Genomic DNA, 16,422 nt, shown 5'->3' with positions numbered 1-16,422 from the left:
TTGGCGGGTGTGATTTTGCAGGATTTTTCCATTGCTGTGCCTGGCTCCTTGGAAAGACACTTTTGGTTGGTATCGGGCTTTGGTAGATCTCCAAGGGAAAGCCATTTTTGGCTGACCATATGGTGTTGTTAGCTTTGTGGTGTGGAAAAGGAGAATAGAATAGAGGCATTTTAATTAAATGCATTTTAAGCCATTATGCATACTAGGTGACATTGTCTTTTGTTGGTGACCTTCCTAGTGAGACCGAATGTTATCCAGTATTTATATCATGGAAGATATAAATATTTCTTAACCTTGTTGCTTCCTGTGATCCCATGTTACTTTTCCACTGTATTTGTATACATGTTCTCTCTGCTGTTTAAAGAAGAAAAAAAAAAGATAAAGAAAAAGAGGTGGAAGAGATATAAAGTTATTAACTCAAAATTGACCTATTTACCAAGTGATGCTTTGTATAATAATGTTTTCTAGTTAATATTTTTTTATTATTTAAAAATCATAAATTTTAGATGGGTTACTAAATCACGAAAAAACATATGAAATGAGAAGTATAACTTATAAATTAGTGATTTATGATAAATTTTAATTAATATCACAAATAATGTTTAAAATATAAAATATTAAAGAGAATATCGTTAACATTCTTTCTACTTAATATACATTATTTAACTTTTTTAAAATATGAGATTAATGGTTGTGTTATTAATATAAAATATATTGATATTATCAACTAGTTAAAACCATTATTATTATGAGTATGATCTTAAAATGAATAGTAAAAGTTAATGATTTTATCATACATAATAATTTGTAATAAGATGATAACATAAAAACTATATTATTAGTGTATAGCATATTTTATCTTAAAATATTAACATGATGACTCGAAACTTATTGATATGAGAGTGGTTAAATAATATTACAAACATTCTTTTAATATGTTTATAACTTAAATGAAAGTTAATGGATTTAAGTCTTAAAATGGATGAATCGTACATGCATAATATCAAAATATTATAATGAAAAGTATTTAATATAGTACTTAGTCATTTTCTATTAATGTTAAATTGTTTAGTGAAATAAATTTATGATAAGTGGTGGAATGATTTTTATTACTTATATTAATTTATTATTATAAATAAATATTATATTTAATTATATAAATTATATTTAAAATTAGTATACATAAATATTTTTAAATATATAAATTATATTTTATATTTAGGATAAATAATTAATGTTATAAAAAATTATTTTTAGTTATTGATAATTTATTTTAAAATATTAATATCTAATTTATAAATAATCATGATAAATAAAAATTAAATTATTTAAGAAGTTAATTTTTTTTTACAAACTTTTTTTTTTAAAAAAAAAGTCGCTAAAAACACTTCACATGATTTTTGTTTACTTATTGACTTAAAAAGTATTATAATAAAAATAAATTATTATGAAAAATATTTTGTTAAATAGAAACAAAAACTTCCATTGTTTTTATTTTATTCAACTGCCTTATTTTACATTTATTTTATATTTTTATAATAGGTACATTTGATTGCTTGACTCTATAATTCAGGTACGTTAATATCTAGCTTTTTTTTTCTTTTTCTCATTTGTGTTTTATTTTAATGTTCATTTTGATTATGTATAGTTGTATACAAAATTTTTTATTTAATTGAGTTTTATTTGTTATTATTATCTAGGTAAAACCCAAATATACACATATTATCTATGAATATGATATTAGGTTCTAACAATTATTGATAAAAAAGAAAGACTTAATTACACTTTTGGTCCTCCTAATTTAGTGTAGAAGTAATTTTAGTCCTCATAATTTGAATTGCTTAATTTTAATCCATAAATTTAAATAATGGACTATTTTAGTCCTACAAATAATTTACCATCCAAAATTTAACAGACGTTAATGATGTGAATCTTATGTTAAATAAACATTAATTATATATCATTTAATTTTTTACGTGTCAAATTATTTAATATTCAAATTTTAAAAATTTTAAATTCAAATTCATTTTTTATATTTAAAATTTTATTTTTAAAATTTGAATATTAAATAATTTGACACGTAAGAAATTAAATAATATATAATTAATATTTATTTAACATAAAATCTATATCATTAACGTCAGTTAAATTTTGGATGATAAATTATTTGTGGGACTAAAATCATCTATTATTTGAATTTATAGACCAAAATTAAGTAATTTAAATTGTGAGGACCAAAATTGCTCTTACACTGAATTAAGAGGATTAAAAGTGTAATTAAACCAAAAAAAAAAAAAAAAAAGACTAATTCAATATTTAAAGGTCATATAAATAGGAGGATGTTAATGCTATCCGTTGAGAAAAAAATGGCCACAGCAAAGGGACACTAGTGAACAAACCAGTGAAATCTGAGAATCTGAAGGTAGAAGAAGAAAGAAAGCATGGCAGTGAGAATAAACTGCTCCATTCAAAACACACTTTGTCTCCTTAACCCTCCCCTGTTTTCCCTCCGTTACAGAGCTTCTCGCCTCAAGCTCAAACCCCAATTGCACCGACGAGCTTTGTTCTGCACCTGCGCCACCACCGATGGCCCTCCCCAAAGTACCGAGCCCTATGTTGTCACGACCCCTCTCTACTATGTTAATGCCCCTCCTCATATGGGCAGCGCTTACACCACCATCGCCGCCGATGCCATTGCTCGCTTCCAGGTCAACTTCTCTCTACCCTCCCCTCATGGTTTTTAGTTTAAATTAGGTAACTTTGGTCCAATTCCGGACATGGGTCGAGTTTGGAAATTAGAATTAAATGCTGTAAATGATTACTAATTCATTAGAAATATCTGCATAATGGTTTTTCTTTGGAGGCATAGTACTGTACCTAAGTTTTGTCTAAATTAAAATTAGTTTCTCTATAAGTTAAAAATTAGCTTTATGAGAGAGTTTTTACAAATTAATTTATACATGAGCTAACTTCAGCTTTTGGAATTTTTTTTTTTTCTGTTTTGATTTTATACTTCTACAAATGTTTAGGAAGAAGTTTATCCAAATATATGAGTTAGTTGGTGTTTATTTCCCCCTATTACATAATATAAGGTTCGCATCATTTGGCAGAGGCTGTTGGGGAAGAAAGTTATATTTATTACCGGCACCGATGAGCACGGGGAGAAAATTGCAACTGCTGCCATGGCTCTGGGTTCCTCCCCTCCTGACCATTGCAATCTCATTTCTCAATCTTACAAGACACTTTGGAAAGATGTAATTTAATCCTTAATTTTTCCTGGAATTTAGTCATGTTTTGTTCTTGTTCAATTCACTAAAGATTTGGAATGATGTGTTTTATTTTACATTTTTCGTGATATTTTTTTGTTATTGCTTGATTGCAGTTAGATATTTCTTATGACAAGTTCATTAGAACAACAGATAGTAAGCATGAAGCAATTGTGAAAGAATTTTATTCAAGAGTGCTTGCGAATGGTGATATTTACCGAGCTGATTATGACGGGCTTTATTGTGTTAACTGTGAGGAATACAAGGTGATAGCTCTGGCACTGGAATTATTTTATGTGTAATTAATATAAAATATTTATTTCAAAGGTCTGACTCTGAGTATGCCCGTGCAACTGCAAACAATCTTTTTTGTGTCATCATCATTTAATAGGAGCATAGATAACTTTCTCTGATGATGGAAAATTTTGATTGAGATTGTTGCCTTCCTAAGATTTACCATCTTAGTTTTGTGATTTTATAAGAATGTATTGATATTTGATGCAGGATGAGAAGGAACTGATTGATGATAATTGTTGTCCAGTGCACCTAAAGCCTTGTGTTTCAAGGAAAGAGGACAATTACTTTTTTGCACTGTCAAAATATCAGAAGGCATTGGAGGAAACTCTGAATAAAAATCCAAATTTTGTGCAGCCATCTTTCCGTTTAAATGAGGTAAGGCAATGAGGAGTTTCTTTTTCACTTTATATTATATATAAACTGTGTCTGTTACATTTTAGTTTGCTGCATTTCGTGCTGGCTATGTTCAAAAAAAGAAAATTCTGAACATATTTGTTACATTCAATTGAAGAAATTTCAGTATGGAAACTTGTATGATTCTAAGATTCACGTTGATAGAATGGACCAGTCATGTTGTACTTGAACTATTTCTAAATTTCTCTAGTCTTGGAGATTGAGTCAATAGCATGCACAGCCCATGAACAACACTCCCAAGTCTTTGCATAATGTGCCCCCCTGAACAGTTAGAATCTTAATACTCTAAAACCATTTAAAATTATATTTCTATAATCTACAACACGTAGACATGACTTTATATCTTATATGTTTATAAGGTCGTGTGACTATATGGTTCACTAAAGTGATTTTGTGGTCTTGAATCTTGTTGGATGTTAAAGATTGTAACAAATAGCATTACATTCTTGTTAGGAAGGACAAATGGATCTAGATCCAATGAGTACTTGCAAAATTTAACTACAATGAATATTATTTTTATCCATAAGATGGTTTTTAGGTCAAGGCCCTAGTAATTACCCACAAAAATTTGCAATAAACGTGGGTCTGGGTAGTGGGCGCAGTAGTACTTACCTTTTTAACCTGTACACATACTATTAAATATTTATTGTATAGCTAATATTTTAAAAAACCTTTGAACATCCTTTTATTTGAGTTAGATATTGTACCTTTATTTTCTTGGTTTTATTGATTTTTATTTGTTAATTCTATTATTAAGATAATGTTCTTTATTTACAAGTTTGTAGAAAAAAAACATTAAAAGGAAAGTGCATTCTGCTTAATTAAAATACAAGTTGTGGGTCAAATATAGGTATGGGGGTCTAAAGTTGCTACCTGAACACATGGATGGGTCTAGGTACAGGTCTTTTTCTTACATTAGGGCATGGACATGGATACTCTACTCAAAATTTACCCATTGTCATCTTTAGTTCTCGTGCACTTGGTTGAAGTATTAAATTAAACTTTAACTCTGATCCTGATATTTGATTTGTTAATTGGATCTAAATTTGATGACATATTATTAAAGAAAATGCAAATACCAAGGTGTTTGACTTGGCTTGTTTTAAATACAACCCTACCCGTAACAGTTCATGCTGCCCCCTAAATAGTGGAATAATGCTTCATAGAAGGTTCATTTATGAGATGTAGGTATCTACTGAACCGCATCTTATCTCTTTTGATTGAACTTAAAATGGATTTTCTTTTTAATGTATTGTGCTTTAAAATTATAAACTTCAAGGTTCAAAGTTGGATCAAAAGTGGCTTGAGGGACTTCTCCATTTCCAGAGCATCAGTTGATTGGGGCATTCCTGTTCCTGATGACAAGACCCAGACTATATATGTATGGTTTGATGCTTTACTAGGGTAAGAATATGAATTTTATAGCTTGTGTGCGCTTCTCTAATTTCCCCAGGTTCTATTTATAATATTATAGTTCCCGTCTATCATAATCAATAATTCAGTTTGTTTACTGTTAGAAATACATTGCTGAAATGCATGAAAGTTCAAATTATGCGCAACCATTTGTATGAAAAAAATGATAAAGAAAAGTTTGGACTTCTGCTAATGTGCTGAATATGTTTAATCAAATGAGTTGCTAATTACCTTCCTTAACTTTTATTTAATATCTTTTCTTATATCCTTTTCACATGTGCAGCTATATATCAGCATTATCTGATAGCCAGGAACAAGCTGATTTACAAAAAACTGTTTCTTCAGGTTGGCCAGCTTCACTGCATTTGATCGGTAAGGTATGTCACATTGTCACCTTCCTTCCTATTTATTTAGTAAACTTGATTTACTGAAAACCATTTTTATCTGCTTATTACATAGTTCATTATATTACAATTTGTGAGGATCCTTTACATAAAAGTCCCGATGTTTCTTTTATGATTACTAAAAGAGATGAAGGAATAGTCAAAACATTGAATTTCTATATTTCTTTACTAATTTTGTTACTCTGTGCTCTGTAGGATATTCTACGCTTCCACGCTGTTTATTGGCCAGCTATGCTAATGTCTGCTGGACTAAGCCTTCCTAAAATGGTATTTGGCCATGGATTCTTGACAAAGGTATTCGTAGTTAAACCTATTTATTATCTTTATGTTTCTTCTTGAGGTAACTATAGTAGTAACTTCGTTCTAATTTGTACCTTCTTTACAAGAGATGTCAGGGCCAAGAACTTTGTTTTTATTCCTTTTTTGTCTTTTAATAGCTAGGTTGTTTTTATAATTATAATTATTTTGTTTGCAACAATAGCTAGGTCATTATTATTTGTCATTATTGTTGTTATTATTATTACTATTTTATTATTTTGTTGAAGTATCTTAATGCTTCAAAAGGTTTTACCAGAAAAAGAATTATATGACTTAACATCAATAATAGCCTTGGTAGTTATTATTATTATTATTGTTGTTGTTGTTGCTGCTGTTGTTGTTGTTATTATTATTATTGTTGTGGTTATTGTGGTTATTGTTATTATTATTATTGTTGTGGTTGTTGTGGTTATTGTTATTATTATTATTGTTGTTGTAGTTGTTCTTTATGTTTAGGATTAGGTTTATGTTTATGTTTGTGTTTGTGTGTTTTTTTTTTTTGTTTATGTTTATGTTTATGTCAATGTTTCCTTAATACTTCCAATTTTTTCCTGGAGAAGAATTATACATGATATATAAGAGAGTATATCACCTGACATTGGATCCAATTTTTTCCTGGAGAAGAATTATACATGATATATAAGTGAGTATATCACCTGAAATTGGATAATTCATTTGAATTTAATTAAGTCATTCTGATAGACCTTGGAAACATTATGTGAGAAGGGCCAAGAAACAGACAAGACTTGGTAGTGTTTGTACAGTATTTGTGTCTTAGGGTAGTTATTTAGGTATTTATGGATCTAAATTATTAGTGTTTCTGTAGTATTTGTGTGTTTAGCGAGAAGTTATTTTGGCAGTCATGGATTTGTTTGGCAGTTATAGTGATATATATTTAGTGATACTGTAGTGGGTAGTTAACCAAGGTAAAACTCGTTGATATACCAAACAGGCAAACACTGTAGGAGGCAGTCATTGTGTTAGTTTAGGGTTTGTGGTGTTTTGAGGGAGGAAACTCCTTGTTGGGTATTTGTGTCTTTAGGTAGTAATGAATCTCATTTATTGTTTGTGTTATTTGTGTCTTTAGTCAGGTATTTGTGTGGCAGTTGTAGTGTTATATATTTTTTGTGACACAGTAGGAGGTAGCCATTGTGTTTTGAAGGAGTAAGCTCCTTTTTAGGAGGAAACCTTCTGATTTATGTACTGTTCTTCAAATATGGTGTCGAAATAGTAAAATTTAACTATTTATTTGTGCAATTATTGAGTCTAATACGTTCAATTCAAATGTGAATTAAATTTACAATCGTTACTTCAAATATAATATGGGTCTTAGCTAAAGGTAGGAAACTAAATTTGGCAATTTGACTTAGCCAAAATTTATAAATCTGTTTCTTATATTTAATTTCATTTCATGCAGCAATGCTTTTTTATTTTGAAAATGATAGGATGGCATGAAGATGGGCAAGTCACTAGGGAATACACTTGAACCAAACGATTTGGTTAATAAATTTGGGACAGATGCAGTTAGATATTTCTTCCTCAGAGAGGTGGAATTTGGCAATGATGGAGACTATTCGGAGGAACGCTTCATCAATATTGTGAATGCACATCTTGCCAATACAATTGGTACTTTCAATCTTGCTTTCATTACTTTTAACATTCAGAAACAACAAATTGTTTATATATATTTTTGTTCGTTTTATTATGATTCTAATGCTAAATGTGATGTGTTTCCTTCACTATTTTGGCAGGAAATCTTCTTAATCGAACATTAGGACTTCTAAAAAAGAACTGCCAATCAATTCTGGTGGTGGATTCCACTACGGCTGCTGAAGGAAATGCATTCAAGGACGATGTAGAGAAGCTGGTAAAGCCTCTAGGAAACTATATTTCTATAATCTATAAACAAAATTTGAAGTATGTCATTTTGCAGCAGTTTGAGGTTTTGCTACCTGTGGATTCAATAACTACAGAAACCTTCTGTAGCACATTATTTTTATGGTGATTTTTACCTGGTCTCTAATGCTGCACAGTTGAGTGGTAGCTTTTATTATGTTCTGAATGCTAGGAATTTCAAATTGAAATACATTGTTTTTACATTCAGGGGGAGACCACTTTGATGTGAGAGTAGATGCTAACTACTACTTCAATTTTATCCTGTGTTCTAGGTATTTGGACATAATGAAATAACTCACCAGCAACTGGATTAAACAATCCTGATTGATGAATAAGGAGGGAAAATATGGTATTTAACTTTGATGGGTTGTTAGAGGCTTGCTAGATACAACTCTGCATATCTAAGGACCCTGCCCAGAACATTGTATTTTTGTTATATACCAAACAAAAAATGAAATAATAATTTGTTTACAGGCTATATCATTAGAACTTTTATTTTATATTCTATTTCAAATTTCAAAATAGAAACCGTCTGACCCTTTTTATTTTCCATATTTCGGTTTCATATTTGCTAACTTAACATATCCTAAAGTTATTCTTTTCGTCCTTGTTCATAAGTTGTTGTGGGAGTTGCCTGGGACGCAAAGTTTGACCAATGTTTATGTTTGCAGGTTGATAAAGCTCGCATCCACTATGAAAATCTCTCCCTTTCATCAGCTTGTGAGGCTGTTCTGGAGATTGGAAATGTTGGGAATTCCTATATGGATCAGCGTGCACCATGGTCTCTCTTTAAGCAAGGGGGTACTGCAGCTGAAGCAGCTGCTAAGGTAATTTTACTCAACCCTATAGAGAAAATTTATTCAAATTGGGCTATAGTTTATTGACATTCAAACCCTTTAACTGACATCGAAGCAAATTTAAATAAAAAACTAAACAATTGTTTTTTTTCTTAGGGTCTGTTTAGATAAATTTATACAAAAGCACTTCTAGAAAAAAAAAAGGAAGGAAAAATGAAATAAATTTCTCCATAAATTAAATTAGTTTATGCATAAGTTAACTTGCAGAAATTCTCTTGTATAGGTTTTCTAAAAAATTACAAATTAGTTTATACATAAACTAGTTTTAACTTATAGAGAAATTTATTTGATTTTTTTTCTTTTTTTTTTCTACCGAAATGCTTCTGAAGAAGTTTATTCAATGGATAGAAAATAATCAATTTGCTTATTGTCATTAGCAACTGAACTTTGTTTTTCCTTGTTAACCAAGTATAATAAGCTTAATCAATGTGTCACCTAGTTTTTCTGCCGTTGAAGATAAGCAAACGCCTAAGCAAAATTTTTTAACTTGTTATGTTGGAGCAGGACCTTGTAATTATATTAGAGACGGTGAGGATCATTGCAATTGCACTGTTTCCTGTTACACCAAGCTTGAGTTGGAGAATATATGCACAACTTGGCTATTCAAGGGACCAATTCGATGCGACAACTTGGGTCTCTCTCTCTCTCCCTCTCTCTCTTACACACACACATATATGCATGTGCACAAACACAAAGTCACGTACATTTTTACATATCCATGATTGATTCATGGTTTTGAACTCTATTGTTCTGCCACCTGTCTGATTTAAGTTGTTTTACATCGTAGAGTGACACCAAGTGGGGTGGACTAAAGGGTGGCCAGGTTATGGCTCAACCTAAACCAGTCTTTGCTAGGATTGAGAATCAAACTGAAGTGGAAGACAAAGGGGTTGCAATTGGAAAGACTGTGAAAAGCAAAGGGAAGAAGTTGAAACAAGCTCAAGAAGTCGCTGGAGCTTAGATCCAATGTTTTCACCAACTTAGCCTCTTGTAGAGCTAATTCTTTTAATAATTTATGTACACAAATATTTATTTACATACATACATATGCAAGAACCGTATGTACGAGCACGATGCATGTGTGTGTATATAAATTTTGACTGGAAAATTTGTATGTTATTTTGGAAACAAAGTTTGCATCAGCAACTGATCCTGTACTACACTATGCTGAAGTAAATGACGCTGTTAACTGGCGAATTACATATAAAATTATTTTCTCGTGATATTCAAACGTTGGGATTAATTGATACGAGAGGGTGCCTTTGCTTCGAATGTGGAGTCAGAACAAGTTAGGCTATGTTTTGTTTACCAGTAGTCAGTTTGGTGATATGTTTCGGTATCTTTCAAAAGTTTTTTAGCATAATTATGTTGGGCCAGAAACTATTTAAAGCAATACCAAGGTTATTACAAACTCAATTTGCATAATGATAACCTTTTCACCCCTTATCATGACATACTTTCTTAGGAATAAACAATACCCATTAATTAAAAAAAATGAAAAACTTATAAGAAATGTGAGAATACAACATTATGAAAATTTAAGTGTAAAATTTGTTAAAAAGAATAAAATTATTGAATTTGATTTTCCATTAGAAAACATTGCCATATTTAATTGTGTAAAAAAAATTTCCGTGGACTGTATATCGAAATCAAGCTTGAAAGAATAATGTCTCCATATATTTTAATTTATACTTATATATAAAAATGATTTTTAATTTTCGTGTACATAATTTTTGAATTATTTTATTCTTAAATTTTTAAATAATAAAAAATAATATTACAAATTAATTATTTTTATAAATCTAAAATTCGAACTAGAGATTTAAGATTTTAGGACCAGACGTAACAACAGTTGATTCAACAAAATATTAATAATTTTAGATATCTTTAAATAAATATATAGACACTTTTAAACAAATATTGTATTGACCCATTAGTTATTAAATAAATAAATAAAATCAAACTGAAAGATACTTTTTTTTTTTGGGTCTGTATAACGTAGATGTGGTGAATGTGACGTGTATCCGGAGAAAAATATTAACCGCGTGTTGATGTGGGCCGCACGGTTAAGCATGAGTTGAATTAATTTTGTTAGGCCCACGCACGCCACGAGCACAACGCTAGAAGGCGACAAAGAAACCACCCAAACTCAATAACCGGATCAAGCAGTTCCTTTCATTTTCATCGATCGGAGAAAACTGAAATAAAACTACCACCGCCTGAGGTCTCTCTCTCTCTTCCGCGCTACCATCGTTGGATTTTCTGGCTACATCAATTTATACAACTAGGTATATCTTCGTCTTCATTCTCTTTAATCTTCTCAAAGTGTTGCCTTCAAAAACCGTTTACGTTTTTCTTTTTCTCTTTTGAAAAATAGATCCGTGCGAAGGATATCCTTTCGCTTTCACTTGTTAGATCTACACGATACGACAACCTATGCAAGGTGAATGTCGGAGTTCCATTCATGAAATTTTCATTTCATAAGTGTCGCATAATGGTCGCATAGCGGAGTGGATATCGCGTTAGACTCCGGATCTAAAGGTCGTGGGTTCGAATCCCACTGCGATCGCTTCCCCTTTTTTCTTCTTCTCAAAATACTGCTTTTCGTTTTTTTTTTTTTTTTTCTTGTTTTTTCCGTCTGTATTTGATTTGTTCCCAATAATTTGCCCTATTTGGGAATTGCGTGGTTGTGATTATGCAAACTTTTTTTTCTCACAAATAATGTATTTGGCTTTTGACAAATGAGTGACAAAATCAATTGATCACTAATCTAACAGGAGCTGATCAAACTTGTTGAATTTGAGCAAATGATTTGTGTAGTACTCATCTTACAAAATGTGGGCCTTTTTACTTGGCTGGTTTTTGAATCTTCTATATATGCCTCATTGCATGGCATACTTGTGAAGTGATTCAAACCGGAACAATTAAAAGGTTACCAAAGGAGTACCAATACTTGCACTTTTAAATAACCTCTTAGGCAAATTATGGTTGCCAAAAATAGTTGATGACTTCATGTTACTCTAGTTAGTTATGGATGGACAGGATGCTACAACTTCACCCTGTGAAATTTATCAGACAAAATTTAGATGCAATTCTTTAGGTTTGTCGAATCTGTTCTGAGATCATAAATTGAGTTTCATCTCAATAATTTGCACATAAAGATTTGTATTATAAATAAGTATATGTTATTCAAGTCAAGTTTCAATTCTAATTAGAGAATAATAACAAAAACACCTTAACAATCATATATAATTTTTGTCCAAATCAAAAGATCTTGTGAAGAATCAGCTCGCTTTAAATGCGCAGTTCATAATTTACGGCTTATGTAAAAATAAGTTAAAAAAAAAAAAAAAAACTCGTGTTTCTTCAAATGTGTTTGATTTAGTTTTTTTTTTTTAAATTTTTTTTAAAGAAATAATCGTCTGTATTTTTAGTTGCTGAAAGAGTTATAATGTTCTATTGTTCATGTTAAGTTGTACCAAACATGCTAAAATACATGAAAATAATGGGATTTTGCAGCTCGCTAATGTATTCAATTATCATCTATGTCCTCGTAGGCTTGTGATAAAAACTTTTGGTTGTGAAATCTGGTATATAGTTAGCTAAAGACAAATACTAGATGTGATGCTCCCAAAAGATGAAGAGATTATTAGGTAGTTCAAGATTATTAAGTGTTTATCATTAGGTAAGGTAGTCTAGAATTGTTAAGGTGTTTATGATTTCAATTAATTATTACGTGACATGAATTTAAGTTTTTTAAGTTTTTCAACTTACAAGAAAAATTAATTATACTTGATTACATGTTTATAAAAACTAGTTAGGAATCATGTGATCACCTATTAATTTGTTCCAAAGACAGGCTTGATATATCTCGAAACATGGACCATCCTTCCTTATAAATTGTTGATGGTCATTCTGAATTTTCCTTTGGCATTGTCAAATTTATGTCACCTGAGTCACCTTGTAATGTCCTGTTATGGTAGTTGCTCATCATTTCAGCATTTGCATTGTTATAGATAATATAAAATAAGATTCATAGAATGCATAAACTGAGCATCAACTATGCCTTATTAGTCAGGTGTTTGTAATGTTGGAAGATGAGCTGAGTTGTTTACATGAAATTGTAGTTTTTGAGGACCAGCTTGAATGGTTGAAGGGTGTAGTATAGACTGTATAGTGACAATAATGCTTATTGTTAGGAATATGTTGGATTAAACACATGAGAGAACTTCATTAATGCTTCATGAATAAATTATACACAAGTGAATTTGATATTATATTTTAATTCAAAATCTTAAAATATCAAACTTAAGAATCTTTTTCACTTATACATTATTCCATATACTGATTTTTATTTAATGTGGGACTTTTTATTCATACTTGAGCATCAAGCTTAATCAAATCATTATTCCTAGACTTGTTAATAGCAGTTTCAAAATTAATTTTATTAAAATTAAATCAAATATAATCTCAATATAAATGGAGCTTATATTTGGTCACCGGAGCTTATGGATAATGAAATTAATTTGTTCTAGGAGTGAAACAAATAGTCCTTCACATTCATAAAATAGTTCAAATGGAAGGAGTTTGAATTTTTGCGATTTTAGGTTGATTTCCAAATTTATTGGCTAAAGTAGTATTTTAGTCCCTTATAATAATTGTTTGTTTCAATTTAGTCCCACTTTTATTTTTTGTCTCAATTTGATCCTTAATAAATTAATTGGTTGCAATGTTGTACTTCCGTCCAAATTATTTAAACGGAGTTAATTGTTAGTCACGTGGATGCCACGTAGATGCATAGGTGGATGTCACGTGGATGCCAAATTTTTGGAAAACACCTGGAACCAGAACGACCCGTTCTGGCCATTCTGGGTGCACTCTTAGTGTGTTAATTTTGCATCCGAAATGTCCCGTTCTAGGTGCAAAATCAACACATTAAAAGTGCAACCAGAACGGGCCGTTTTGGTTTCAGAACGAGCTGTTCTGGTTTCAGAACGAGCTGTTCTGGTTTCAGAACGGGTCGTTCTAGTTCCATGTGTTTTCAAAAAATTTGCGAGACGTTCTGGTTCCAGACTGCTAAACACAAACGGTCAATGATTATAGTTCACGATTGTGAATAGTGGAAGGAAAAAGATCCAAGATACAGAGCATTTCAAACACTGGATTTGGTAATATTGTCAATGAAAATTGATAACTTCAATTGCTAAACAGTTGGGCTATACAGTGTATCATTAAGGACAATGTAGTGTATCACTAAAGACAATGGTAGCAGATTTTATTTCATTGTTAGTTAAACTGGAGTGAACCACTTATTACCAAATTGACACATTATAGTAAAGGATGAAATGAGATGGTATTTTTCCTTGAAGTCATTAACGATGTACCCTAACAACATGTTCTTGAAGAGGTAGAACCTGAAGTAAAGAAAGAGGATACACAGGACTAACATTTCACCACACAACCACATGCAGGGACGAATTTAAGTTAATCATAGTAGGGGCACTTACCCCCACTAATTTATTTTTCATTCTTTTTTTTTATATATAAAATATTAGTAATTTTATAAAATATATATTATTAATTATATTTTAATTATTTTGTTATATCTAATATAAAAAATAAATTAATATTTTTTATATATTTTATTTTATTGTTTAATTATTTTTTATTTTGTGATAAAATTATCTTCATTTTTAATGAAGAAAAAATTATCTTTATTTTTAATGAAGAAAAAATTTACTTACTTCAAGAGTAAATTTTGATAGATTTATTCTATTTAATAATTAATGTTCTGTATCAAATTTTTAAAAATTTAATTGTTAAATTAAAAATCTTTTCATGTATAAATCAAATTTATAAATTTTTTTAAAAAATTAAAAATCATATGATACTTCATTAAATTATTTCAAAATAACATATAAAATATTTTTGTTTTAAATGAGTGCTAAAATTTAGAGGACACTAAGAGAAAACAAATTAATAATTTTATTATGTTTATCCTATTAATTTTTATCATTTTATTCCTCGGACAGAAAGAGAAAAAGGAAAAGTTATCATTCTATTTATAAGACATTTGTATTTTATAAAAGTAAGTAATTTTAAAATTTTTACCATAAAAAAATATTTTTCAAAATTATTATAGTTCTGGAACGGGCCGTTCTGAATCCAGAACGGCCTGTTTTAAAACCAGAACGACTCGTTCTGGTTTCAGAACGGGTCATTCTTTTGTACTCGTGGTGTGTTAATTTTGCATCTGGAACGATCCGTTTTAGATGCAAAATTAACACACCAAGAGTGCACCAAGAACGGACCGTTCTGGTTCCAGGTATTTTCAAGGAATTTAGCATCCACGTGGCATCCACCTATGTATTTACGTGACATCCACGTGATCAACAGTTAATTCCATTTAAAGAATTTAGACGGAAGTCCGACATTGTAACCAATTAATTTATTAGGGACTAAATTGAGACCAAAAATAAAAGTAAAACTAAATTAAAATAAACAATTATTATATGGACCAAAATAAGTTTTTAGCCAAATTTATTTGTGAGGAAAGATAATGATATTAAGAGTTTGATTTAATGCCTACCTGTATTATCGAGAGACGATAATTTGGAAGTAAAACACAACTTTAGTCTCGTCCATTATAAGCATCTTAATGTATTAATACCACTAATAAGTGGGGGAATCTGATGCAATCAGGTCAATAATGTGTTTTTGTATAGTGATAGTAACTAGGAGGATACGACATGTTCTCCCCTTTAGTTTTGTTGTAAATTGTATTTGATTGCATCTGTACTCTGTAGTTATCTTGCGTGATGGAGAAAGCACGATTAGGTATCAATCATCGGTGAATCAATTAGATATAACAAATTTCTAGCATAACAAATATCCTTTCTTTGTTATGACGTCAATATTAATGTTCAGTTTAATTTATCTTAATTATTTTTACCAAAATCAAAATCATTTCTATCGAGCTCTAAACTAAATAAGCACATAGCAGTTGATTACTACAATTTACTTATAATTTACCTTATAAAACATAGGTATTTAATTTAAAAAATATGCATTAAATATAAAAGGTTGTGTTATACGAGTCAATTTCATTTTTAGTTTCTGTCCAAAAAATAATAATTTTTAGTTAATTGTGTAATTTAAATTTTATAATCTAATTACTATTATACTTTAAATTATTTAACTATTATTACTAAAAATTGTTAACATAAATGATTTAGTATTTATATTTTTTAATTAAAAAGAAGAGTTTAATCTTTAACTTGAGCATAGAGTCACAAAAAAATTATACCTTCTTATTAAACCAATTTTTAATTTAAATATTAAACAATTAATTAATATTTTTAAGTAATATAAAAATATAGTAGAAATAGAAATTTTCTAACTCGTGAATAAATATATGATATATAACATGGCAGACGTTTAAATTTGGATTTATTTGTCATGCATAAACCTTGTGGTAAGGAGTTGGCATAATATGTACTAACTACTAAGGTTTTAGATTATAATATTATCGATGTCATTCTAATTCATGTAGATAAA

At 29.9% G+C, this 16,422-nt stretch overlaps 1 protein-coding gene, 1 long non-coding RNA gene and 1 other non-coding gene across 3 annotated transcripts; all 3 read left to right on the top strand.

The window, feature by feature from the left end:
* The first annotated feature begins 2,346 nt into the window (after positions 1-2,346).
* Positions 2,347-10,096, top strand: OVA1 (methionyl-tRNA synthetase / methionine-tRNA ligase / MetRS (cpMetRS)). The gene is made up of 12 exons (XM_020353831.3): positions 2,347-2,708; positions 3,111-3,254; positions 3,383-3,532; positions 3,771-3,938; positions 5,257-5,381; positions 5,674-5,767; positions 5,990-6,088; positions 7,558-7,738; positions 7,864-7,979; positions 8,680-8,835; positions 9,370-9,498; positions 9,653-10,096. Exons 1-12 carry the CDS (start codon positions 2,442-2,444, stop codon positions 9,824-9,826), a joined length of 1,803 nt encoding a protein of 600 aa, XP_020209420.1. The 5' UTR covers positions 2,347-2,441; the 3' UTR covers positions 9,827-10,096.
* Positions 10,097-10,646: 550 nt separating this feature from the next.
* On the top strand, positions 10,647-11,634 carry LOC109795349 (uncharacterized). The gene is made up of 2 exons (XR_002239547.3): positions 10,647-11,153; positions 11,243-11,634. It is a non-coding gene; the product is annotated as an uncharacterized LOC109795349 (long non-coding RNA).
* Positions 11,362-11,434, top strand: TRNAR-CCG (transfer RNA arginine (anticodon CCG)). Its single transcript has one exon. It is a non-coding gene; the product is annotated as a tRNA-Arg (tRNA).
* Positions 11,635-16,422: the final 4,788 nt, after the last annotated feature.

The sequence above is a fragment of the Cajanus cajan genome, chromosome 7, assembly GCF_000230855.2.
Source record: "Cajanus cajan strain Asha chromosome 7, NIPB_CcT2T_4, whole genome shotgun sequence".
Classification (NCBI taxonomy): domain Eukaryota; kingdom Viridiplantae; phylum Streptophyta; class Magnoliopsida; order Fabales; family Fabaceae; genus Cajanus; species Cajanus cajan.
This window is presented reverse-complemented; position numbering and strand designations above follow the sequence as displayed.